A 25,988-nucleotide genomic window follows, 5' to 3' on the forward strand; every position below is an offset into this window, starting at 1 on the left:
CCACCTCCACCATACAGCAACATGCATTGCACATTTTGTATATTATATCGAACATGCTGCATGCATGCACTAAAACCAAACATTGTATCAAGGCACCTCTGATTCACCTTAATAGAAAGTCTACACGACAATAGATGATTCATCTGGCTGTGTCAAGAGGGCGGGTACAGAGGCCACGTGGACTCTTCTGTTTTAAGATCAGGGTTTCCATGGATACACAACAACAGAACATCTCATTTTCAGGGATATGCCAAAGACTTCTTCCATAATTAAGAACGAAAAATAGCTAACTAGGTGCTTCCTAACCTTGGATATTCGTTGTGTTATTATAATGGTGACTTTCCTGTCATTATTTTAGCTGTTATTTATTTTGGTTGATGATAGTGGACTATTTTTGACGATCATCATGGTAAGTAGAATCAGAGACAGGCCCACAATCTTGCTTGACATAAAAATGACATTCATGAAAGTCATAATTATTTGCTGGTCTGTACACACTTTCAATTACTGTATAACTCTACCAGCACCAACACTGTTGACTTTGTCGCAGCCGCAGAGTATAGGGTCTTCATCTAGGCTCTCTGGTAGCTCCCATTCACGTCGCTATCGCACCCTGGCACTCACCTCTCATGTGGATGAGAGCCTCTTTGGAACCCCAAAACAGGTGGGCCATATGTCAGCCATTTCTTTGATCTGCATTGGATTAACACATAGCAATACGATGTGACAATTGAACTGTGCAAGGTCTGTGTATGTATGTATGTATGTATGTATGTGTGTGTGTGTGTGTGTGTGTGTGCGTGCGTGTGTGTGTGCGTGCGTGCGTGTGAGATAGAGAATTGGTGTAAATGTATGTTGGATTTTCTTACTCAAGGCTCTGTCAGCCTGCAATGTCAAGGACGCTGAGAGGGGTGGCCGGTTCGGACCCAGGGGCCAGTCCAGGTCTGCTCCAAGTCAGAAGACTCAGAACCTAGAGACAGTTCGCATCATCACAAAGGACCTCATCCGAGACCTGAAGCAAGTATCAGTCAATACCTCAACTTCTCATTCGTTTACTTGATGTGATCATCAAGTCTAATGCTTTGTGAAAATAACAGTACTACACTTGGCAGTGTTTATTACTGTTTACTCATTATAAAAGAGAATGCCATCCAGTTCCATGAACCTACGTTGCACCAATAAACATATCCCACAATCACATTTTACAAGTGGTGGTGAATTACAAAATAAAAACAAATCATGCTGTCATTTTTCCAGGATACCGAGTAAGGATCCGTCTGGGTTGTCTATCATCCTCCGCCCAACTGATATCGAGCGGATCACAACAGCTTCTCTGGTTTCAACCAAGGAGGAGCGGGAGTTCACGTTGGAATCCCAGAGGAGGGAGAGAGAAGCAGCTATGGTGAGAAGGGACAAATGTACCTGATGAATTTGTAAGCAACCTTTACCACATGAAAGCTGGGTGACTAACTGGCAGTACAGGGTCCCAGCTACAGCATTACACCCAAACTAACCCTTGCACTGTTCCAATGTTGCTGTTTTTCTTGACCAGGATGCTGCTGAGGATAGGAAGGCCCATATCCGCCAGGCTGACCTGTCTCGTCAGAAGAACCAGGGCCTAAGTGAACTGGAGGTCGAGGCCAAGGAAAGAGCTCAGTATCTGCTGGAGAGGGCCAACGCCATGAGGATGGAGCAGGAGGACGAGGTCAAGAAACTCAATGAGGTACAGCAAGAGAATCAACCGTCCACTCTCTCTTCGCTACTCTTTTTATTTGTTTTATCTCAACTTCAGTCCCAACATCACTGCAATATCACACTTTTCTCCAGTTATTATACCCATGCCCTATCCAGACTATTCCATCTTCATGTCCTTGTGTGTGTCGTGTATGGTACCCTTTTGTTGTGGCCAGTTGATCCTGGGTGCCCGGTGCCACGCGGTGAGGGATGCCCAGATCCTAGAGAGGCAGCAGATCCTGGCTGAGCTACAGGAGGAGGAGAGGCGTCTGGATGCCATGATGGAGGTGGACCGCAGGAGAGCCCTGGAGGCCCAGGAGCAGATCGACGAGCTGCGCAAACACCAGAGGATCCAGTGAGGACACACACGCTCACGCACACGCACACACGCACACGCACACGCACGCACACACACACACACACACACACACACACACAAATGGCCCATTTAAAAGCAAATACACTACATCTCTTCCAAACTGTAATGCCTCAGCTGTCTTCCCTGTGTGTGTCTATAGGGGAAAGCAGCTGATTATAAACCAGATTGAGGAGCGTCTGGAGGACAGGATGCTGCAGAATGAGATGAAGGAGCAGGAGGGCCAGCAGATGCTGGAGAACCTGGAGAAGATGCAGATGGAGGAGCTGGAGGTATTATTAGTTAGAGACAAGTCTTCTTGTGCAGTACAACAGTTTTATCGCCAGGGTAATGTATTACCACTTTGAATTTCAGTTAGAAATTCCTCATGAATTAGCCTGGTCCCAGATCTGTTTGTACTCTTGCAACTAATGAATATCATTAATGAATGAATCGTAATGCAGTTAGGCATAAGGAATAATAAACAACAGAATGGTGTGGTGTGTCTCCCAGGCTCTGGAGAGGAAGAAGGAGGAGCAGCAGCGTCTGCAGCAGGAGATCCTCCGTATCAATGAGGACAGCCTGCTGGCCAAGGAGCGCAACAAAGAGGAGGAGAGACTGGCTGACCTCCGGGCTATGGAGTACACCCACAAGAAAATGGTAAGAGTTACTCCATTATGGACTTTATTATAGGTTTGGTCTTCTTGTTTTGGGTTAGAAAGCAAAAGGGCAAAAAAGGTGTGTCATGCTAAGTTTACACTGGCAGCCTAAGTGTAATATTTATCCACAAATTGGTATTTTGAGCAATCAAATCAGTTCTTTTACCAATAATTAGAGAAAAAAAGCTGAATTAGAATGCCCGTGTTAACACAGCCAAATATACTTTTGTGTGACCCCTACAGGAGCGGGAGGCTGAGTACGAGGCTGAACAGAGACGCATCAAGAGAGAGAAGGAGAAGGACGTGGCCAGACTGCGAGCCCTACAGGAGAGAGAAAAAGACCACAAGGCAGAGCAGGTGAGTAGCACCAAAGTTTCATTTGTTTTACAGTGGCTCACACTGACCTGTTGTTGTCGTAATTGATCATAAAAGGTATGGAGGAATGGTTACAGTGGTTTTGTGTATGGCTGTAAGGATGAGCTTCGAGCCAGGAGGAACCAGGAGGGAGCAGAGAGAGATTGGAGGAGAAAAGAGAAGGAGCAGCTCAAGAAGAAGGTGGATGTTGAGGAGAGGTTGAAGGCAGCTCGCTTGGAGCAGGTCACACATAAGGAGCACCTCCTATCCATCGAGGCTGGGCGAGAGAGGGCTGAGTTTGACAGGGTTTTGAGGTACACCATGACACAATGTAGATGTACCCACTGAGCATACACTGCTCAGTGACGTTGTTTCCACGTCATATCAATGCAATTACGTTGTACCAACGTGGAATAGATGTTGAATTGATCTGTGCCCAGTGGGAAGTTACTACTGTACTAACCCGATAACTGTACTTGTATTATAGGCGGTTTCATAAATCAGAGCATAACACTATGTTATGCCTTGGACAACCAGACTTTAAAATGTTAGTAAAGGTCTCTGTATTAGCAGTTGCGTTTTACAGCCAGTTTTTTTCTCTCACCCCAGGGCCCAGCAGGTATCCATCTGTAAGGAGAAGGACAAGGAGGAGAAACACAGGATCAAGGTGTTGCGTCACGCTGACGGGGTGCGCCAGCAGGTGAGGGAGCGGGAGATGCAGGCCATCGCCCTGCGCAGGGAGGTCTACAAAGAGGGAGACCGGCTGGACGAGGAGGCCCGCCATCGCCGCATCCGCCTTGATGAGATCAAGGAGAAGAAGCTCAGGGAGCTCAAGTAAGTACAGGGACTGGGTAGGGACTAACTCTATGTACAGGGACTGGGTGGGGACTAACTATGTACAAGGACTGGGGGGGACTAACTATGTACAGGGACTGGGTGGGGACTAACTATGTACAGGGACTGGGTGGGGACTAACTATGTACAGGGACTGGGGGGGGACTATGTACAGGGACTGGGTGGGGACTAACTATGTACAGGGACTGGGGGGGTACTAACTCTATGTACAGGGACTGGGTGGGGACTAACTATGTACAGGGACTGGGTGGGGACTAACTATGTACAGGGACTGGGTGGGGACTAACTATGTACAGGGACTGGGTGGGGACTAACTATGTACAGGGACTGGGTGGGGACTAACTATGTACAGGGACTGGGTGGGGACTAACTATGTACAGGGACTGGGTGGGGACTAACTATGTACAGGGACTGGGTGGGGACTTCCTATGTAAACGGACAAAGTGGTACGTAGAATTGAGGGGAACAGAGGATATTACGTGAAAGCAACAGCACTGTGTGTAAACCAAGTGTTTTTGGGGGGATGGTCAGGTTTAGTTTTGTAATTCATGTTTGTTCATTTTACTTGTAGGGCTGCTGGACTTCCAGAGAAGTATTGCAATGAAGTGGAGAGAAGGGTGCATGCTCTCCCTGCTCTGGCTCACTAGCATGACTGACAGACTGCAACACAAACCCTGATCTTTATCAAAGATTTCACAATAGAGATAAATTGGCACTGCCATCACACTTTGACAGGGTAGAGAAAATAATTAGTACAGGGTATAAATCTAGTGCAGCACCTTTGTGTTAGTGATCATTAGATCATTTCTGAATAAAGATGACTATTACAAACTATGAATATTTATAATTGTACTGTAGGCATGACCTTAAGTAGTGCACATGAACTATTCAACAACTGATCAAAGCAAAAATAAACATGTATTGTTAATATATTGACTTAAATGTGATTTTAAAATTTACTGTTTTTTTGTTAGATCAATTAATTGGACTGTGTCTAACAGATTCCAGTCATACAGGACCCAATATTATTTTATCTACAGGATATCATTTTTATTTAGTCTTTTAAATGTCCCTTTCAGCATGGCTTTTATGACTATGTTTATTGTTAATATGCATGATAATAGAAAGGTATGTTCAGAGATTAGGATGACACTTTACACACACAGCTCAAAAGCACTTTGGGAATAAATACATCAAGGTAAATACAGGCTTTTATTTCAGACCATTCTCAACAAATCACTATGCTGTAGTACTGAGATCTAATTCTTCATAATAACCATTGAAATACATAACCTACAGGAGTGTTACTGATCTAAACAAGTTGACATTAGGACACCAAAAGGAGCCTGTCCTCCAATTCCTCTATTTGTTCTCAGAGCCAATCGCACTGACCGAACCAAACGGGACAGAGCTGAGGAGGACGACAAGTAGGATCGCCACTTTTTTTTTTAATGATCCTTCTTATGTACACACAAAAATATGGTGACCTAGAACACCACAACACCTGGCATCCACAGACCTCAGCACAAGGAGGGTGATGAGTAAATACACATGTACGGGTCTGCAGTCAGCCGTCGATCGCCCCTGCATATACACAGACACGGGTCTGCAGTCAGCCGTTGATCGCCCCTGCATATACACAGACACGGGTCTGCAGTCAGCCGTCGATCGCCCCTGCATATACACAGACACAGTCTCACACACAAGCACTGTACACAGCAAAACAGGTCACCTAGATTAAACACACAGAGTCAACAAAGGAGGACTAACATCTACTGGGGTTGACTGTAGAGCCAGTATAGGCCGAGGGGGATTCAAATTCTTATTTAGATCATTAGAACACACACTCAGATACATACGTCTATGCATTTAAAACTCCATAAAGCTACACGCCTGTGCAGAATATACTATTGTTACTTAGTGTTGCTAGCTATAGTCATTGAAGTGGCAATATATGTTCAAATATTATGTAACCTTTTTTCAGAATATACAATAATGAAATGCATTATACAGACAATAGACAATGTAAACTGTTCACACGTTCAGTACATCAAAATTAAGGGTTTCTATTAGTTTCTTCTCACGACAGTGCAAATCAGATGTTCCAACTACTTCAAAAAGGCTAACTGCTTCTTTCTAAGGTCCACTTAAATACATAACATAAACCTGTTAAAAAAAACAAAGGAAGTGTTCAGTAGTCATAAATATGGAATGTGGAAAACCAAAAAAAAAAAGTTGTCCAATTTCTGTTAAAAAAAAAAATACAAATAAAAAAAAAGTCATTCATTGCAGTTAAGGGAGAACAGAATAAAAATAATTGAATGAGCACAGGTTTGCTTGATGTTTGTCTATTCTGTGAGTAGAAGAGCATGGTAGGCTGGTGAGGAACATAAGGAGAGAAACAGATGACTTAGGGGTTGGGGTGGGCATTCACATGCCGTAGCCAAAGCCAGGCTGGGGAGGCTGGCCGTAACCAGCGGGTGCTGCTGGGTAGCCGTAACCTCCGTAGCCAGGCTGGGGGGGCACAGCCTGACCAGGGCCTGAAGTGAGCATGAGCTGGGGTGTGCCTGCAACACAAACAGAGGACACTAGCATGAGATCATGCCAAAACTGCTAATACAAACTGACTCTAAAGGGTTAACATTGCCTAGTTGCTAAAACTACAAAGCAAAGCATAATAGCCCCCGTTTAACATATTCAACCAATAGAGGGGCAGGGTTATGTAGAGGTCGTCGTACCATAAACAATGGGCTGGGACTCGGTGTTCTGCTCCTCCTGTTTCCTTAGTGACTCTGAGGCGTCAAGCTTGTCGACCTGAGAGGCAAGCAGAGAAGTGAGCATGTTAACCAGACACAACCAGCAAGGGGAGCTCTAATGAGACGCCCTTATAACTGACCTCTGGGTTATTTCACTGGCTAGCCGATGGGACCATTCCTGACAGGCAGAGACGAATAAAGTCAAGATTAAAACAGGCTGCAAGAGGCAGGCCATGCTACAGGTGTGGGAGTTTTTAATATTTTTACCAGGAATTGTCACTAGTGGCTACTGGTGTTACTAGCTACCAATCTTGACAAGCATTAGGGTTGTAAATAAGTCTAACTTCAGATTAGACACACAGCTAGGCCTAAACAAAAACAATGGTCCCACCATCCAGCCACCAGATGAATCTATTTCCATGTGTTTGGACTGTATGTAGAGAACCAAACCCATTTCAACAGCTCTAATATGGTCCAACGTCACAGAAACTGAACTACCAGGGATTACAAGCACTACCACAAATGCTAACAAGAAAACTTTCCCTGCCATTAAGTAGAACAGATCCAACGAATCAACTGGAAACCACAATAAAAAAAAAGCTCTAAATGGTAAGATTATATTTACATTAAATTGTCGACCAGCAAATATGGCAAATCTTTATCCTGTCGGTCCTCTTGAAAAGTTGTTAAGCAGCTCAGAGCAGGAATTGTAAGACAAGATAAGACTGACAATTCACAAGAAAAAAACGAGCAGCGTCTTGAATGTAAGTGAAACAACCTATTCATCCTGAAAATTCACAATATCACTTCTGGAAAACCATAAGGCAACTTGAGACAGTTACTTCTCTCCTGTCAGAGCACAACAAAAGGTTCAGTTCTCTACATACTTGCTATCTGGCAAAACAAAGTCAGTACATTGTTTTAAGATACAGGTGAACAGGCTGTAGGCTCATTGAAGGGGAAAGAGACATGCTGAAGCGGCAGTTAGGTTCATTTGTCTGTTTAGAAGAGTGCATGAGAGGCAGAGAGCCACAGTGGAGGGAGTGAGAGGATGGAGGGATGGTTTGTACGGCCAGTCAAGGCGTCGCGAAGCAGGCACAGCCAACAACGATGTCTCCTAGCCTGTCCAAAGTGCTGCAAATGCTATGGAGGGTGAAATGCATGCTTGCCCTGAACACACTACAAGTTTGTAACACGCGTTCCACACCCTAAGCACACACAGTACCCCACACTTAAGTTCTGGAATAGCAAAGAAACTACAATGCAACTAATAACAAAGCAAAGGAACGAAATTATAATAACATACAAAAAAACATCTACATACATGTTCCAATTTTTATTTTACTAGGCAAGTCAGTTAAGAACAATTTATTTACAATGACTGCCTACCCCGGACGACGCTGGGCCAATTGTGCGCCGCCCCGTTGGGGCTCCCAATCACAGCCGGATAAGATTCAGCCTGGATCCGAACCAGGGACTGTAGTGACGCCTCTTGCACCGAGATGCAGTGCCTTAGACCACTGCGCCACTCAGGATCAGGATATTTAACTTTTTTTAACTTTGCGAGTTAATTCCATAAACAGTTATATAAGAAGGAACTCTGAAAGAATGGTCACTTCAATTTCCATACAGAGTATGTTCTACACTCCCACTTTACAGCAGTCTACAGCTGTGCATAGCCAAATGTGAGGCTACATAACTTCACTATAAGGACAACATTGAACAATTCAAATGTGGTCCCAGGGCTGTTTTAACATACATTTCAGTACAAATCAAACCTCATTACCCTACCAAGGTTGATCACTAAATGGCAAGTGGTACAGATTCTCACAGACTCAAGCCAACAGCAGCTCGGGGATATTACAGACAGTGGTAGTTTTTCATTAGTATCTACAGGTTTAAGGGAGAGGATTGTCTGACTACAGTAGGTTATCCTTTCCTGTTCCTGGTCAGTTACTGAGTTTGCTGGTTTATGTGGACATGCCTCAAAGGAATGGAACTAAACATCCCTCTGTTTGGGTGTTGCTGGGGTGAATGAGTTCCTGAATCCTGATTGGTCAGTCACTGATTCAACCCTGGAACAAAGAGAAATAGCTAACAGAGCCATTCCAAACCCCAGCATGCCCAGCAGCTCACCAAGGCAGGGTGGGAGAGCCCCACTCCAGACGACTCTGGGTGGGTTGTCTAGTCAAGGTGTGGAGTCAGAAGCAGCAGTGACATGGGGAGGGGACAGACTCATGCAGTTTCCTCTAGTTTTACTCCTCCAAACTACTGACTACAGGGGGTCAAAAAGAATGACTGGAAATGGACTGGACTTTCACCTTTTCCTTAATCGCATCAACCTGAAAGGGAATTCAGAGAGGCAACTTAAGGAGAAAAAAAAAAAACACTGAAACTCTCCCCCAACAGAGAGAACAAATGTGGAATCATCAGATCAACAAAGAAAACAGAAGAAAAATCACAGCGAGAGATGGAAATGAGCCACTTTTGATACAAATGCAAGCTCTAGTACAATTGTTGATGTGGTACTTTTAAGTTAGAATTACAATATTTATAATCAGCAGACTTGTTTCTAAAATATCATTATATTAAGCTTAACATAGCATGCATATTTTTTTACAAGAGCCCTCCCAGTAGACTCTACTACCATTTTGTTCAATCACAAGAATGGATAGTTCTGGTATTTCTTGCCATATGACAAATATGTGCCATGGAGAATACTAAGCAGTATGAATCTCCTGAACTTTTGTATGGAAAAGTAGCAGAGATAAAATCAAAATCAAAAAGAAACATGATTACCGGTATCATGATCGAGATAAACAGAACAGGATGAGATCGGCTGAAGTTGTGGTTGTTTAAAATCTCCTAAAAGGTGAACTCAAATTGCATCACCATGTTAACAGTACCTACTTTTCACTAGAGACACTGATAGTCTGGTAAGGGTTTAGGTCATGTTTAAAATACCGTATGGGGTGAACTGCCACCCGAGGAGTGGCCAACCTAACCCACCTTGGAGAGGTACTCCCTCATGACCTGGATGAAGTAGGGCATGGAGAAGTCCATGATGTTGTGCCTCCAGGCCGTCTCCAGCACTACGTCAGGCCTCAGCAGGTCGTAGCAGGTGAAGAGGCAGGCAGCAAAGCACTCCTTCTTGTCCTCCTCCAGGAACCAGGCCAACAACTCCTCAGCCAGCTCCACGTCTTTTGACTCAGACGCATACTGCATGGCGTCCTACACACCAAAACACCAGACAGGCACATCAAAACAGGGGAGACACAAGGGGAGAGAATTCAGACAGTGACATATCTAAAAGCAATGATATGACCCACACATTTTACAAAAACAACATCATCATGGGTATCTGTGTGAGCTGATGGTCAATGGTCTGTAGACACAATATGAGTTAATATAAATTTGGAGAAGCTGGACCTTGTAGAGTTTGTCCTTCTTGCAGAGTTCCACGCTCTGCTTCCAGCGGTTGTTGCCTTTGAAGAGGTAGGCAGCGATCCTCCTGAACTCAATCAGCTCGTGCTTCTCCAGGCCCTGGGCCAGGGTGATGTTGTCAAAATTGTCGTAGGCATCGATGGAGGCACGCAGGGCCTGGACAGGACAGAGTAGTCACAAGAGAAAGTAATTTGCATTTCGCACCAAAGTACATTCATCTCTAGGAGACAGAACGAGTCTCCTTCTCGAGCGGTATGATGGCTGCGTGGTCCCATGGTGTTTATATTTGCAAACTATTGTTTGTACAGATGAACGTGGTACTTTTAGGCGTTTGGAAATTGCTCCCAAGAATGAACCAGACTTGTGGAGGTCTATATTGTTTTTTTATGAGGTCTGATTTTCCCATGATGTCAAGCAGAGGCACTGAATTTGAAGGTAGGCCTTAAAATAAATCCACAGGTACACCTCTAATTGACTCAAATGATGTCAATTAGCTCATCAGAAGCTTCTAAAGCCATGACATTTTCTGGAATTTTCCAAGCTGTTCAAAGGCAGTCAACTTAAGTGTATGTAAACTTATGAACCACTGGAATTGTGATAGTGAATTATAAGTGAAATTATCTGTCTGAAAACAATTGTTGGAAAAATTACTTGTGTCATGCACAAAGTAGATGTCCTAACCGACTTGCCAAAACTATAGTTTGTTAATAAGAAATGTGTGGAGTGGTTGAAAAACTAGTTTTAAATGACTCCAACCTAAGTGTGTAAACTTCTAACTTCAACTGTACTTTTTCTTGCCACTGTATGTTCAAAGATCTTAGTACCGCATAGTCTTCCTCTGTGATGAAGAGGTTGTTAAGTGCTTCGTTGACACCCTTGTTGTTGTGGTTCTGCACTGACCGCAGGTATGGCTTGACCAGTGACAGCTGCTTGGTCTGGAGGTGGACAGAGAAAAGTTCAGTCAGTGGACAGTCAAGCAGGTCGTTCTGAATGCCAAATCTTGACATACAAGATAGATTGAAAGCTATCAAGTATGGACACAGTAGCGTCCCAGTACCTTCATGAAGAAGTTGACAGCGCGGGTGTGGTCGAGTCGTGGTGATAACACTATGAGCAGATCGTTCAATAACAATGGTTTGAACTCCAGGTAGAACTGGATAGCCTTGTAGTATAACTCCACATTGGCCACCTGGAATCACAAGCCTCATACATTCAGCTGCAGGATGTGGATTTCAATTCAGAGACAAATACTTGGTCTAATACAATGACCATGGAATACATCTTAACCTTGAGTGACGAACACAAAATGTTTGCAAATCTAAAACATGAGATCCAGTCAATGCTGAGATTGGGTGTTGTTGCAGTCAGTCAGTTACCTTGGTGACGATGTCTTTGAACTGTCCTTCCTTCCAGGCATCGGAGGGGTGGCTCATCATGGTGATGATGGCATTGTCAAACTCCTCATACTTGTCATAGAGGAAGACCAGCTCCGCCCACAGGTGGGCCTGCTCTGCAGCCCTCAGGACCTGCAGACACGCATTAACATTACCTTCACCCACCCCAAAACAGCACACTGAGATAGTCACTGAATCTCTCACACACAAATAACATATGAAACAAATAAAATAGGAAGACTATGCAGATCATTTGAATCCCCTTGCATATAGACATCTATCTGGCAGTGTTCTTCCTCTCCCACCTTTGGAATGTTGACTCTGGACCAGAAGAGCTCCAGGTGCTCCCTCATCTTCTGGGGTTTGAACTTGGAGTAGAGGATGGCCAGCTCGGTGAACATGCCCATGTGAGCCCGCTCCAGACCCAGGGCTGCCTCCAGCATGGTGATCAGCTCCTCAAAGTAAGCACGGTCCTAGAGACAAACACAACCATGGCATCTTCAATCAACACAGGACCATTAAAAACACATTTATCACATGCTGTGGTATGATGGGGTTAAAAGCGCTTGCCTGGATAAGGCAATTGCTATGAGAGAGTGACTATTGGTAGTAATTGAACCAAATGGTAGTACCTTACCTGGTAGTAATTGATGAGCTCCTCCAGTTCATCAGCATGGACAACGATGTGCAGGCCACACATCTGGGCCAGGCGGAACTCTTTCCCATCCACACAGGCAAAGCACACCTCTTTCCAGGTGCGGGTGCTGTTGGCCTTGCGGGCTCCGTCCACGGCGGCCTGATACTCTCCCAGGTGGACCAGGGTGGACGCTAGCCGCCCGAAGTTGGACACATTGTTGTAGAGCAGCTTAGCCGCATCATACATCCTCTCATCATAACACCTGTCACCCACCTGGTATAGAGAAAGACAATAAGAAAACGTATGATACTGGTCAGCAGTGACGGAGAGGGATGTGTCAGGTAAACCTGTGTGTGTGTGGCAGCGTGTGTATATCGTGTTTGGAGAGTACCTGTTGGATGTGGGCGTTGTTGGGTCCATTGATGAACTCCTCCAGTTCAGCCAGGCGGTTGGTCTTGGCCAGGGCGAAGATGAGCTCGGTCTCCACGTAGGACTCACGGGACTTCTTACGGGCCATCTGAAGGAACTTCACTAGGTCCTCCCAGTTACCTGAGGATAGTAGGGGAACACTAAGCCATTTTCCCCTTGCCTGGTTGCCATCTCTGTTCAGCTATTACATTCTACTCCTTGTACTCTGTCATTTGCCAGATACTGGTCTTTCTTCAATTCTGAACATTCTATCATTTGAATCATGATTTAATCGATAACCCTCACAGCTATCCTTACGCAAATATTGAAACTAACACCTTTTTCCTCTCTCAGATTGTGTTGGTGTCTGGTTGCTCGGCAACCATTTTGCTTCTCCAGACTAAACCAATTGGTCAAAAGTTTAGCTCACACCAAAATTCTCAAACTAAAAACATACTGCAATTCCAACCACAAAACCCATTAGCTTTGATTTTATGCCTCAAAATAAAACTTTCCTAGCTAACAGCTAAATGTTTGTTTCGAGGCTCCATATGTTGTCATGGGAAATATGAATGATTTCCTACAACCAATGAGCAACATCGCCAGAAATTCAGCTGCATACTGAACGTTGAGATTGGCATGACACACAAAGAGTGGAACCAGAGACTGATACCCAGACTACGTTACCCCCATTTAGCATTTCAATACCTTCACCTCAAATGGTAAGCCTACATTGAAAAATGTTGTTGCTCGTATGCTGGACATTACGTGGAGCAATGTTGTCTCTTACCGCTCTGGGCTGCAGCTTGGCCCACCTCCATGTAGGCAGAGGGGTCGTCAGCCTTGATGTAGGAGTCGATTGCCTCCTTCACCAGACCCTTCTGGAGCTGAGCCTTGGCCAGCTGGCTCCACACTGGAGGCTCATTGCAGCGCTCAGCAAACTCATAGGCCCGGTCCAGGTTCCCAATGTGCTCAATCAGAACCTAAAAACATAGAGAAAAATTGGCAAGTTCACCTCTTGATCTGTAGAATTCAAGCAGAACAGTAGCATTGTCCACAATGTGAATTGAACCGGCAACTGTTCGGTCAATGGTCCATTTCCCAGAGCAAAAGACTTGACCACTGACCTGCACGGCAGAGGTGTTGACGTCAAACTTCCTGAAGATGGCGAATGCCTCCTCAAAGAGCTCGTTGCTGATGGCGATGTTAGCGATGTCAGGGGCGTCGTAGTTGTCCAGGCGGTTGATGTACTCCATTACACGGGTACGGTCTGCCTTGATGGCTGTTAGAATCAGCAGATTCTGAAGGTTTCTGAATAAAAACACAGATGAATTCTGCTCAGCATTGACAAAGTAAAACGAAAGTTTAACATTCCAAAGCTTCCCAGTATTGAAAGAGCAGACACACAATGGACAGCTCAGTCTGCCAGTGAGCACAGATAGTAGAGCTTCAGTAGCCCTAGTACCTATGTTCACTGAAGACTGAGTTATCCAGAACGATCTTCTCCAGCAGCTCAATGAGTTCGTTGGGGAGATCTGCAGTCATGAAGGCCTTGACTGTGACTGAAACCTCCTCTGGGTCCTGGGTCTCAGACAGGGCAGTCTGAACAACCTGATAAAAGATAAGAGACATAATCAACATCAATCATTACTCCAGAATGGAGCCAAAATGGGTCACAAATAACAATTGAACCATCATGAGGAATATGAGGAAAGTGTGGGTGGGGCGTCGCAGTAGAGGTTGGGACAATGGTTTTCGTGAGGATGATGTTCTCGCCCCAATTTTGTGGTATCCAATTGGTAGTTACAGTCTTGTCTCATCACTGCAACTCCCGTACGGACTCGGGAGAGGCGAAGGTCGAGAGTCGTGATTCCTCCGAAACACAACCCAACCCGGAAGACAGCCACACCAATGTGTAGGAGGAAACACTGTACACCTGGCAACTGTGTCAGCATGCACTGTGCACGGCCTGCCACTGGAGTCGATAGTGTGCGATGGGACAAGGACATCCCATCCCAGGCCAAACCCTCCCCTAACCCGGACGAAGCTGGGCCAAATTGTGCGCCGCCCCATGGATCTCCCAGTCGCAGCCGGCTGAGCCTGGACTCGAACCCAGAATCTCTAGTGGCACTGCGATGCAGTGCCTTAGACCACTGCGCCACTCGGGAGCCCCGATGTTAGCATTTCTAACATGCAGGAACAGGTCCATACCTGGTCGATGAGGGGTCTTCTGAATGGGTTAGTCTCCAGCAGCACACTGGCCCACAGCTCAGGGTCTTTACGGCGAACCAGGTAGCGAGACAGACTCTTGAACAGAGAGTTCTCATTGCACACCTTTTACAGGAAATGTAAGATGATCAGTATGAGGCCAAACATATGCAAACACTGCTAAATTACCATTTCAACGTACTCGTCAAGTTAAAACGTATTTATTATTTCCCCACTCACATTAATGAGCTCCTGGTCACACTGTCCTCTCTCGTAGGCAACGCAGGCCAGGTGGGGGTCCCTCTTCTCACAGTACTTGCCCACCACGCGGCTGTCGTAGAAGGTGTTCTCACGCAGGAAGCGCTCTGGGTTGTTGTTGCTGTCGATGTAGATCTTGGCCAGGGCATTGTGGGTAGCTGGCTCCTCACAGCCATCGTGGATACGGGCTTCCAGCCAGGGTAGGAGCAGCTTCAGTCTGGAGACAACACACAGATACATTTTCAAGTTTCAGGCGCTCATAAACTAGACATATTTCCACTTTTAACTGGGTCAAACAGCACCACTTCATCCTACTTTCTCTTTCAGAAGTAATGTCACAATTAAATGCACTACAGCTGCAGTTGGTGACAAAAACAAGCCCTCGCAAGACAGGCCCCTTTAATATAAAGCCAGTCTGGGCTGAGACAAATCATGTCCCCATGCTCCTTACCTGTTCCTCTTCTCCACCTCAGCCACCAGTTCATCAGTGGAGAACTGTCCTTTCACCACCAGGATCAGGTTCTTAATCACATCCTCAGCACAGTCCACATCCAGCAGCCCTCCAATCACCACCGGCAGACGGCTGGGGTTCACCTGACATACACAAATATATATTTTAGTTACAGAACATTTATAAATCATACAATGGTAGTGACCCTTTAATTCCGTGTGAATAAAGAAGCTGTAAAGTCCTACACAGGTTAATAGGAGGTTGTATACCTTCTGCACATAGATCTCAATGTATTTCTGCAGGGTGTTGCGGTACAAGTAGAGGACCAGGTCGTGGACAAAGTCGAAGCGGTCACACACGATGATCAGGGGGAGCTGATCAGTCAGCTTAGCTTCCTGTGAAGAGGCAAGATTCATATCAGCTCACAGAATCAAACTAACATCCAGACCTGGCTTTCAGGGTAATTAACCAAATAAAGATCAAAGTATGCGGAGCTGTGATGTCATGTTGCAGTATGCCTCCTTTTTCTCCCTTACCTTGAGGAAGTTCTTGACTCGTTCGGGGTCGTAGCAGTTGCTCTCTCTGCAGATCCTCTCCACCTCTTTGATCTGTCCCGTCTTGCAGGCTGCCTGGATGTACTTGAAGTGGACCTCTGGGTCCTGGCTGAAGTTAACGATGGAACCCAGGAAGTAGAACAGACCTGGAATGAACAGAGACAGAACTTAGTCCCTATACAGATCGAGCAAAAGGAAGTACAACTGTGGTTGTTGAGACACTCATGACCATGTTCCATGCAGGTGAGGACAAGACTAGGTGGTTTGCGTCAGGTGTATGGTCTGCTTACCTTCGAAGCTCTTGAAGGACTCAAAGAGCTCAGTGAGGGAGTTGGTGGAGAGCTGCTCGTGGTACTTAGAGGCCACCTGGACACAGATCTGCAGGTTCTGACGGATGTTGGCCGACAGCATGGCCCGAAGACACTCCAGAGAGTCCTCCACTGACAGGGAGCCAAAAAAGTTCACCAGCCACTGTAGAACAGAGTCAATATATATATATATATATATATATACACACACAGAGTCAGTGCACAGACAGAAGATGCACACATTAGTCAAGGTCACATTTCTTAAGAGCAAAAAACAACAAGCGCACACACACCGCTCTCCAAGACTATGAACATTCTGGTAAAGGACATTCTTTTCCATGCAGTGTGTGATTGTGTGTTAGATAGAGTCCTATACCTCAGGGTTGAGCAGGTGTGTGTGCACCACAGCCCGCTTGATGTCGTACAGGTCGGTGTAATGCTCCAGAGCCCTCTGCAGCAGGCCAGCCTTCTCACACAGCTGGGCAACGTGGGCACGGTCGTAGTGGGTGAACATCTGGTTGCCCAGGATGGCATCAGCCACCTGAAGTGGGGGGAAAAAAAACAGCATTTATTTAATATAGAGTCTACGAGTCAGTGGAACAAAAAACATAACATTGCCGTGGGTATGATATGCATGTGTACCTGTGGGGCGTGGACCAGATTCATCTCCAGCAGGCGTGTCTGCAGAGGCCCCTCAGCAGGCCTGTTGTTCTTCAGGGCATCCAGGAGGAAGGAGGTACACTGCTGGATCAGGTTATACTCCATAAACACGTCAACGATCTGAACAGGGAGACAGACAATACATCAGCTACCACACATCATTCATGTTACTGTATACAGCCATCATTTGATACAGCCACCTCACAGAAAAGCAATGAAACAGGTTTTTTTTCCATTCAGCAAATTTAAATCTAAAAAGAAATAGGACGATAAATGAATTCTTGAGGTGGGGAAGACGTTTGGCCCTTTGCCCTCTGACCTGTGTGATGTCAGCCAGCGGCTCCTCGTCCTGCACCAGCATCTGGGAGAACTGCAGGCCTTGTTCTGGACTGATTCTCATCACGTTCCTCAGCAGGAACATCCAGTCTGGGGTGTAACCCACCTAGAGTGAAAATACGGAAAACATATACGTATAGTTGAACACAATCTAATTTGACCATATTACAGAACTCCATTTTGTGTCAAGTCAAATGTTATTGGACAGGTCTAGTAGATAAAAATATAAACACCACTAACCTTTTTGGCGTAGAGGACAATTTTCTGGAACTGTCCGGTCTCAGCGAAGCACTGGATGACCTTGTTGGGCACGTTGGCCCTGAGGTAGACGCTGAGGGCCAGAGTGGGGTCCACTGACTTCACCAGGTCCCCCAGCTCCTCAGAACACTCCAGCTGTAGAATAATACATGCTATGTTCATTCATTGAGACAACTCACAACAAGCTGTGAATTCCTAACCAACACTGTTTCTAACCGAGTCCTAGCCAGCCCAATAGTTACAGGCATATTTGAACAGACCAGTGCTAAATGTTGAGCAACACATAATTGGAACATAAAACTGTGAAGCTCAATGTTGAACATCCGCACTTAACAGTGAACAAAGCTATAGTATCAGTTTATTATGATAACTATGGTTTCCTTGCCTTGTCCTCTTTCAGCCATTTCTCCAGCAGCTGCTTGCGTCCCTGCTGTAAGACGGGCCTGCACAGTTCCAGGGACTCAAACTTGTTGAGCTGGCCCTGGTCCAGCAGGATGCCAAAGTACTGCAGCAGGGGAGAGGTCTGGCCCGGCTGGGCTGGCACACTCTGGAATTTACGGATGGTGTCTGGGGTACGCAGGATACCCTGGGGAGGAGGAAAGGTGCGAAAAATGCAAGATGACATTTTAAAAAGTGTGATAACTATAAAAGACAGAACGAGTAGAGAAAAGAAAACATCCACAAGACAGAAATATGTTTTGCAGACAAAATATCATCCCACAGATAGCGATTATGTCATTGTTCGGGTGTTTTGGTGCATTGGCAGTACCTTGGGAGCATTGGCGGCCACCTTGGCAGCCTCAGAATAGTTCCCTGCAGCGAACAGGGTGTTGAACTTGCGGGCGAACAGCTCCTCGGCCCCGGCCAGGTTGTTGCGTACAGCCATACGCAGGGCAAGGTCTGGGTTCTGGAGCACGTTGGTGATGTAGGGGATGATGTTCTCCTCCTCCACACACACGGACAACACCTGGACAAACGCATTAACACACAGACAGGGTTAGAGTCCACTCCTATACAGACATGAAGATGTGTACTATTACATTAGTTTATAAGTGGAGACAATTGTAACAAAATTGGTATATCATTCCTTTGTTAAACTCATATTTATTCCAAATTGAATTGACTGTGTAAAAAAATTGCTGCTGGAATAGAGAATGGTATTTGTGAATTAGGCTTGGTAGATTCATTAAGTACACAGATGGCCATCCCCATGGAGCAGTGTGTGTGTATGTGTGTATGTGTGTATGTATGTATGTATGTATGTATGTATGTATGTATGTATGTATGTATGTATGTATGTATGTATGTATGTATGTATGTATGTATGTATGTATGTATGTATGTATGTATGTATGTATGTATGTATGTATGTATGTATGTATGTATGTATGTATGTATGTATGTATGTATGTATGTATGTATGTGTTTGATACATAAAGATGTAAAGGAGCAGCAGACTTGGAGGGTTAGCGAGCCAGGAGCTTTAAGGAGATTAGGACGCCTGAGGGGACTTCCAACTGTGTTTCACATGGTGCTCACTGCTGAGGCTTCCCTCAGCCAAGGTCACCTAGTCACACACATCAATCATACTCTTAAGAGACAAAAGCACACTGCCACACAATTTCTAACACACACTGTTTAATAAATGGGACTCTCAAGCCATCACACAGGTATAGTATTTGTGATTTCTGAGGAGAGCTGGAGCAGTGGGCTCTACAGACATGGATCAGCTTTCCATCCTCCTGAATATTTAATGGTTGTGTGTGGAAAGGAAACTCATTGATCAGCTCACTGGTATTTGGTTACTCCCGATAAAAGGACTAACACACTCCCCTTCACTCCTGGCTACCCAGTGGAGACTTACCTGTCCTTTCCTGTTGACTCCAATGATGCCAGCGGTTGGTTCATGTGGGGCTGTAACAAATATGGTCTCCCCGCTGATCCTGTTCATGTAAATACAGGTGCCAGTCTCCAGGTCATACAGGTGGATGTAGCCATATTTGGTGATGAGAAAGACAACATCCTGCTTAGAGCTGATCTAGAGGACAGAGAGCAGGGACACACGGCTTCAGTAGCTGTATCATAGCGGGTATTAATGCTGAGGCCCTGCATGTCTGTATGGAATAGGATTGAGTGCTTGTCAGTCTACCGTGAAGTGGTTCCAGTACCTGCATAGCTACAGGGAAGTCATTCTGGGCCTCAGGAGGGAAGAACACGTCCACTGCCTTCTTTGGAAACGGCTGATTGCCTGTTGGTGGGGTCCCCACTTCAATTATGTGTAACTAGGAAAGCAAAAACATATTCAGAAGAAAAACAACATCTCCAATCCCCCCCCGCCCCATTAAATTACAGCACTTGCTGACTACTCCATGTCCATGCTGAGAGTCCTACCTTTCCTCCAGCTTGCCCTCGGACAGCGAAGCAGAACAGTGTGGATTCCTCTGTGTTGCCCTCCATTTTGAACTGGGCAAAGCCTGCGGCGTGGCCCTCAATGGGCTGGGACACCTTCCTGTCCACAGAGTACAGCTGCATGGCTCCCACCACACGGTTTTGCTAAAATCAGGGAAAACACAGACTGTATAAGAGCTAGTCTTACAGCAGTTTTTTCCAGTGGTAAATAAGCCTTCAGGGCAGAACATTTCATGAAGACGTTCAAGCTTCAATACAGTTAAAAACCAAGAGATTAGCCTCTATCAGGTCAGTGTATTGCTGTACAGAAGAGTGGACACTCACAAGGACTAACTGATTAATTAAAAAAATTGCATGTCACTTTACAGTAGATTACAGCTAGTGTCAACCAGAAATACAATATAATTCCTTCTATTTCAGTACCTGTGCTGAAATCCCAATGAGAAGCAGCCATTTCTGTTTGGCATCGGTGCGGTAGTTGATGATTTGACAGCCTGCAAGGCTGGAGTGTCGGTCAAAGACTTTGGCTGGCTGGGAGTCTCCCTCCATGCTCCAATGGTAGACGGCGTTGTCTGTGACAAGTGCTACAGTGTTGAGGGAGATCCACTTCCAGAAAGTGACATCATCAGTCATGGTGTGAGCCTTCATCTTGCTCTTCATCTCAATGTTGAAAATCTGGAGGGTTTTTGCAGCTGAAAATTCATACAGAAAAAGGTATAATGATATAGCACTTGCCTAGTTAAATAAAGGTTAAATAAAATAAATAAACACCATCACCACTAACTAATGTCAACTACTAATCACCACACACAAACATACTATAGGGAAAATTAAAATACTGTAATAGCAAATTCGGCTTGATTTAGAACTATTGGTAGTCATGGTTCGGTGCGAGCACCACTAAATGACCATACAAAACAGCACTTGCAATGTAGAAAGCAAGACCACAGCAGACAACCAATAACATGGTCAGATCTGCATTCAGTTATGAAAACACTCAATACAAAAGGCAGAAGACACTGACCAATCCAGATGAGGCTAATAAGCAACAACCTCTTGGGACTGGGTGAATTGACAACTTACAAACAAGTGCCTTCAGACAGTTCATACCCCATGACTTATTCCAACATTTTGTTGTGACACAACCTGAATAATTCAAAATGGGTTAAATAGATTTATCAACCATCTACGCACAACACCACATAATAACGAAGTGAAAACATGGGTTATTGAAATGTTGCAAATTTACTGAAAATGAAATAGAAATGTCTCTTTTACATAAGCATTCACACCCCTGAGTCAATACTTTGTAGAAGTGCCTTTGGCAGCAATTACAGCTTTGAGTAGTTTTGGGTATGTCTATCAGCTTTGGACATCTGGATTTGGAGATTTTCTCCCATTCTTCCTTGCAGATTTTCTCAAGCTGTTAAGTTAGATGGGGGATCAGCAGTGAAGTCAAGTCTTTCCACAGAGTTTCAATGGGATTCAAGTCTGGGCATTGGCTGGGCCACTCAAGACCGTTTACATTCGTGTTCTGAAGCCATTCCAGCATTGCTTTAGTTGTATGCTTGGGGTTGTATGCATTGTCCTGTTGGAACAGAAATCCTGTCACAAGTCTAAAGTCATTTGTACTCTGAAGCAGGTTCTCATCAATTTTGCTTCATTCATTGTTCCCCCTTTACCAGTCTCCCAGTCCGCTGAAAAGCATCCCCATAGCATGATGCTGCCACCACCATGCTTCAGGTAGGGATGGTGTTAGACAGGTGATGAACTGTGCCTGGTTCTCCAGACATAGCGCTCTGCATTCAGGCCAGAGGATCTCATTAAACCACATAATATTTTGCCTTACGCTCTGTCTTTCACGTGCCTTTTTGCAAACTCAAGGCGTGAGGTCATGTGCGTTTTTCTCAAGAGTGGCTTCTGTCCGGCCACACTCCCTTAAAGCCTAGATTGGTGAAGTGCTGTAGACTTGTCCTTCTGGCAGCTTCTCCCATCTCAGCCAAGGAACTATGTAGTTCTGTCAGAGTGGTCATTGGGTTCTTAGTCACCTCCCTGACCAAGGTCCTTCTTTCCCGGTTGCTCAGACGGCCAGCTCTAGGCAGTGTGGGTAGTTCCATATTTTTTTCTATTTCCCAATGACAGAGACCACTGTGCTCTCGGAAACTTTAAACATTCTAGAAATTGTTTTATACCTTTCCCCAGATATATTCCTCATCACAATTCTCTCAGACTTCATGATATAGTTTCTGCTCTGACATGCACTGTCAACTGTGGGACCTTACATACACAGGTGTGTTTCTTTCTAAATCATGCCAAAACAATTGAATTTGCCAAAAGTGGACTCCAATCAAGTTGTAGTGACATCAAAGATGATCAAAATAAGTTGAATGCACCCGAGCTCAATTTGGAGTGTTACAGCAAAGGGGTGTGAATACTTATGTAAATTAGATTTCACTATTTTATTTTCAATCCATTTGTAAGCATTTCTAAAAACGTGTTTTCACTTTGTAATTATGGGGTATCAACACATTTTTAAAATCAATTTTGAATTCAGGCTTTAACAACAAAAGCCAGAGGCTGTATAAGGCCCTTCTACTCAAGTTCTAACGTATCTGCTTAGTCATAAGTCATCTTCAGGGGTGTGAATCTGAAGTTCAAGCAGCTCTACAGGATTCCTAACCCACTATTAATCCTGAGATGAATGAAGGAGTTTGGGTTGGGTCTGAATGCAGATTAACGCAAGACCACAAAGCACAAACAGATGTGATGAGGTACGAGAAGTGTCTTGGGATGCACCGACTGACACCAATTTAATTTCAGGCTTATTATTGGAGCAATGAAAGAGTTTCCTAGTCATTCATTTCTTGTGGCTGTAGCCTATGATGAACCTGCTATAGTTCTTACATGTTACCATCGAAAATATATAAAAACAACAGGTTAGCCCATCTAATGCAGATATATCAAATGTGTCATCACTTATCTTGCCTGACAAGTAAACAATTAAAATATAATACATTATAGGCTACATAAAGACCAATATACAGGGGTGGGGTGTCAAATCAACATTAATCAATCAACACAAAAATACAAATGGATTTGGCTACCATAGTCTAGCATTGAAATAAATATTGCATTGCATATCTGATTTTCCTGTAGTCTAATAATATGCAGGATCTGCAATACATTTGGTCTCTGAATGCAAGTCTCGCTCTTACACTGCAGTCAAGGACGCACTGACAAAATCATGCAAACCATGACTACTTCGGCCTATAGGCCAAGACCAGCTCTCAAACTGGATATAGTTATAATAGGTGCATGAATAACAAATTATCAAAAGTTATCCCAAGGATCTTGCTTCAGAGGAATATTTCACCGTCTCAGCCTGTGCAAGCCTTGATCTCTAGGCCATTGAGACAGTAGTGTGCAATGTGCCATAATGGGGACTTGTCGATATTAAAAGGTGCACATGGCATACTCAGACGTTTTACATCAGGGATTTGTTTCCTCTACCCTAGAGGTCTTGATGAACTTCCTTGTATTTCCATTTTCTGTTTGTCATTTATCCTATATTCTCCCGCTCTTTAAATCATCCCCCTTGTGCTTCCATTCTACTTTCTAACACTCCTTCCTATGTAAACAGTACATACACAGTACTGGACAGACATTCCAACACAGTGCAAACATGATTACAACTTCCACAACTCATGATATATAAAATCCAACTCACCGTCTGCAAACATATAAGAAAGCATTAAGAAACGAAAAGAGCAAAAACAAGCAAAAATAGACAAGCATTCATGATTGTATGACAATTTTATCAGTGTACAATGGAGTTACTATTTCAAATTGGACTATAAATTGCAAATTACAAGCAGTTTTACTACAGGCCTGTATATGGTCATTAACACGCAAAGCAGAATGTGACAGGTCTAGATCAATAACTTGCTGACAAACATTAAGACAGCAACACACAGGGAAATGATGGTCAACAGCAATCAAAGTTGTAGTTAACCACTTAGTTTGGGCGAATTCAATTGTTAAAAACACAGCCTCTGTACATATTAGTTGAGTCAAAGGAAACTGTTCAGGGGGTGGGGTAAGTGGAAGTACTTACCTTTGAGGGCAATGACTTTGCTAGCAGGGTTCATGATGGCGCTATCTGCAGAGATGGGTCTACGGATGGGAGTGTTGGGGTCGGCCATATCAATGATGACCACCTGTGCCTGCTCGCCCACCTTCTCTCTTATACAGATGAACTTATCAGACTCCATAGTCAGGGTGCTGAATCCAATGTTAGCTGGGTTGATCCCCAGGTTCTGGAGCTAAAGGAAATATAATTACATTTTTTTTGAATGGTTTATTGAAAAAACAATTGTTAGCGTGACTGTGTTGCAGAGGTGGCTCTGTGAACAATGCTTGCATGATGAGTGAGTAATCTTGTCTGAGACCTGAACGTGTTGGCTCCTGTCCTGGAACTAATGCCGTAGCTTTAGTTCAGTGGGTTAACTGGCCTCAAGGCCCATGCACAGGTTAATTGATTAAGATGTTATGTTGATGATTCGTGATGTAGTTAGCCATTTATAAAGACTCAAACACATGACCCTTTTGTCATCCTATAGCCATATAACTAGCTACATCCAAATAAATAATACTAGTATTAACTAGCTAACTGTGCCGTTTTGACCAGCATAGAACTAATGTCTGTTGATTAAGCCAATTTAACTCAACACCTGCCTTACCTGAATGAAGGTCCAAGGTAATCTAAGATCAGTGTCAGACTAGCAGACATAGATAAATACATCTAGCGGTTATTGAATGGACTGTCACGCAGAAACATCGTTCTAGTTAAGTAGCTAGCCATTAAATATGTTTGAGTTAACAGGCCAATACAAATAGTAGCGGTCATACGAAAGCAGTTTGTTAACGTTACGTTTGATGGCAACCCTAAAGTTAACTAGCTAGCTGACACACTGGTTAGTCTTTTCGCTAGCAGGTTAACATTGCATAGCAACGGTGGAAGAGAGGTCATTCATTTCGCTGCAGGTGTTGGACAGCTAGCTACAGTTCGCTAGCTTGTTAGCGAAAATCATCAAGCAGTCGAGAAAAATCTGGAGGTGTGTAGCGCGATAGCTACGCTACCTGGTCACGACTAGTATTTAACTATATTGTTTTCATACCTGCAGGTGCTCCTGGAAGCGGATAGGTAGTATTTGTGCCATTGCGGGTTTTCTTTGCTTTTACGGTGTCCTGAAATTCTAGCGAAGCAGCTACGATAGCTGGCTAGGTTAGCACTGTGCTAGCTACGACCTCCTCACTCAGATTCTTAAATCGTAGTCAGACAGTGAATCTTTACGTCCAATCAATGTGTTATTTTGTATATTTTCTTAGTCGTGATTCCAAAATCGTATGTCAAGTGTAGCCGCTGGATGTTTGTGCGTTCTCCACTGCCTGAATGGATGGCAGTGGCTTTAGCACTGATCTCAGTCCAAACCTGCAATGGCGGCGGAAACGACTCAGAATCAGAGATGGAAGAGGAAGCGAGATATCCCACTCCAAGTGTTTTGTTTATACGGTCAATTAACTAAACCGACAAGACTAAGCTGCTGTCGCATTGAGAACCACCCCTTAAGTAAACCGGAATTGTGAAACATTTTCAGAGTTAAACGGTCTGAGTAAACCATCTTCATTTGCCACCAGCTTTGTCAGAATGTTCTCAATCCGGAAGCAGCTGGGGATATCTTGGGAAGGACATCCCAACATGATCGTTCCATCTGTGATTTCATCTTTGCTTTCGACATGGAACGGTCAAAAACACACTTTAATGTGTATATTTGGCCAAACACTTATTGACTCTTATTTTACAATGAGTTCCAATTTATCACGTCATTCGCTCTTTTTTACATCAGTTCCGGATTAATCACGCTTCAGACAGGCAGCTGTTTCAATATCG

At 44.4% G+C, this 25,988-nt stretch overlaps 2 protein-coding genes across 6 annotated transcripts; one reads left to right on the top strand and one right to left on the bottom strand.

Annotated features, from left to right (window-relative positions):
• The first annotated feature begins 182 nt into the window (after positions 1-182).
• On the top strand, positions 183-6,282 carry cfap45 (cilia and flagella associated protein 45). Its single transcript, XM_046314865.1, has 12 exons — positions 183-409; positions 551-664; positions 875-1,017; positions 1,258-1,402; positions 1,553-1,723; positions 1,911-2,089; positions 2,253-2,382; positions 2,603-2,749; positions 2,992-3,105; positions 3,223-3,416; positions 3,712-3,936; positions 4,529-6,282. Exons 1-12 carry the CDS (start codon positions 407-409, stop codon positions 4,602-4,604), a joined length of 1,641 nt encoding a protein of 546 aa, XP_046170821.1. The 5' UTR covers positions 183-406; the 3' UTR covers positions 4,605-6,282.
• LOC124005512 (clathrin heavy chain 1-like) lies at positions 5,151-25,766 on the bottom strand. Of its 5 annotated transcripts, XM_046314864.1 has the most exons (34): positions 25,216-25,766; positions 24,153-24,360; positions 23,766-23,768; positions 20,462-20,730; positions 20,021-20,182; positions 19,798-19,911; positions 19,494-19,667; positions 18,399-18,596; positions 18,015-18,215; positions 17,612-17,764; positions 17,355-17,477; positions 17,018-17,155; positions 16,752-16,916; positions 16,358-16,538; positions 16,050-16,213; positions 15,783-15,908; positions 15,514-15,656; positions 15,045-15,279; positions 14,808-14,930; positions 14,062-14,207; positions 13,724-13,907; positions 13,387-13,579; positions 12,580-12,737; positions 12,189-12,461; positions 11,857-12,024; positions 11,534-11,683; positions 11,215-11,346; positions 10,982-11,092; positions 10,143-10,313; positions 9,723-9,944; positions 9,035-9,055; positions 6,854-6,891; positions 6,696-6,771; positions 6,381-6,524 (listed from the first exon to the last, which is right to left on the bottom strand). In XM_046314864.1, exons 1-33 carry the CDS (start codon positions 25,255-25,257, stop codon positions 6,741-6,743), a joined length of 4,920 nt encoding a protein of 1,639 aa, XP_046170820.1. In that variant the 5' UTR covers positions 25,258-25,766; the 3' UTR covers positions 6,381-6,524; positions 6,696-6,740. The 5 variants fall into 5 exon arrangements, with proteins under 5 accessions (XP_046170815.1, XP_046170816.1, XP_046170817.1 ...); XM_046314859.1 differs by lacking the exon at positions 6,854-6,891 and having other exon boundaries at positions 5,151-6,524; XM_046314860.1 differs by lacking the exons at positions 6,854-6,891; positions 23,766-23,768 and having other exon boundaries at positions 5,151-6,524.
• Positions 25,767-25,988: the final 222 nt, after the last annotated feature.

This window comes from Oncorhynchus gorbuscha, linkage group LG19 (assembly GCF_021184085.1).
Source record: "Oncorhynchus gorbuscha isolate QuinsamMale2020 ecotype Even-year linkage group LG19, OgorEven_v1.0, whole genome shotgun sequence".
Taxonomy (NCBI): Eukaryota; Metazoa; Chordata; class Actinopteri; order Salmoniformes; family Salmonidae; genus Oncorhynchus; species Oncorhynchus gorbuscha.

Excerpts from the sequence above, each read along its gene's own strand:
- cfap45 (XM_046314865.1), top strand. Across the intron at positions 2,750-2,991 it reads AGTACACCCACAAGAAAATG|GAGCGGGAGGCTGAGTACGA; the intron begins GTAAGAGTTACT and ends TGACCCCTACAG. Across the intron at positions 3,937-4,528 it reads AAGAAGCTCAGGGAGCTCAA|GGCTGCTGGACTTCCAGAGA; the intron begins GTAAGTACAGGG and ends TTTTACTTGTAG.
- LOC124005512 (XM_046314859.1), bottom strand. The coding sequence starts at position 25,257 with ATGGCACAAATACTACCTATCCGCTTCCAGGAGCACCTGCAG. Across the intron at positions 15,657-15,782 it reads TTGAGATCTATGTGCAGAAG|GTGAACCCCAGCCGTCTGCC; the intron begins GTATACAACCTC and ends TGTGTATGTCAG. Across the intron at positions 10,314-10,981 it reads TCACAGAGGAAGACTATGCG|GCCCTGCGTGCCTCCATCGA; the intron begins GTACTAAGATCT and ends TGTCCTGTCCAG.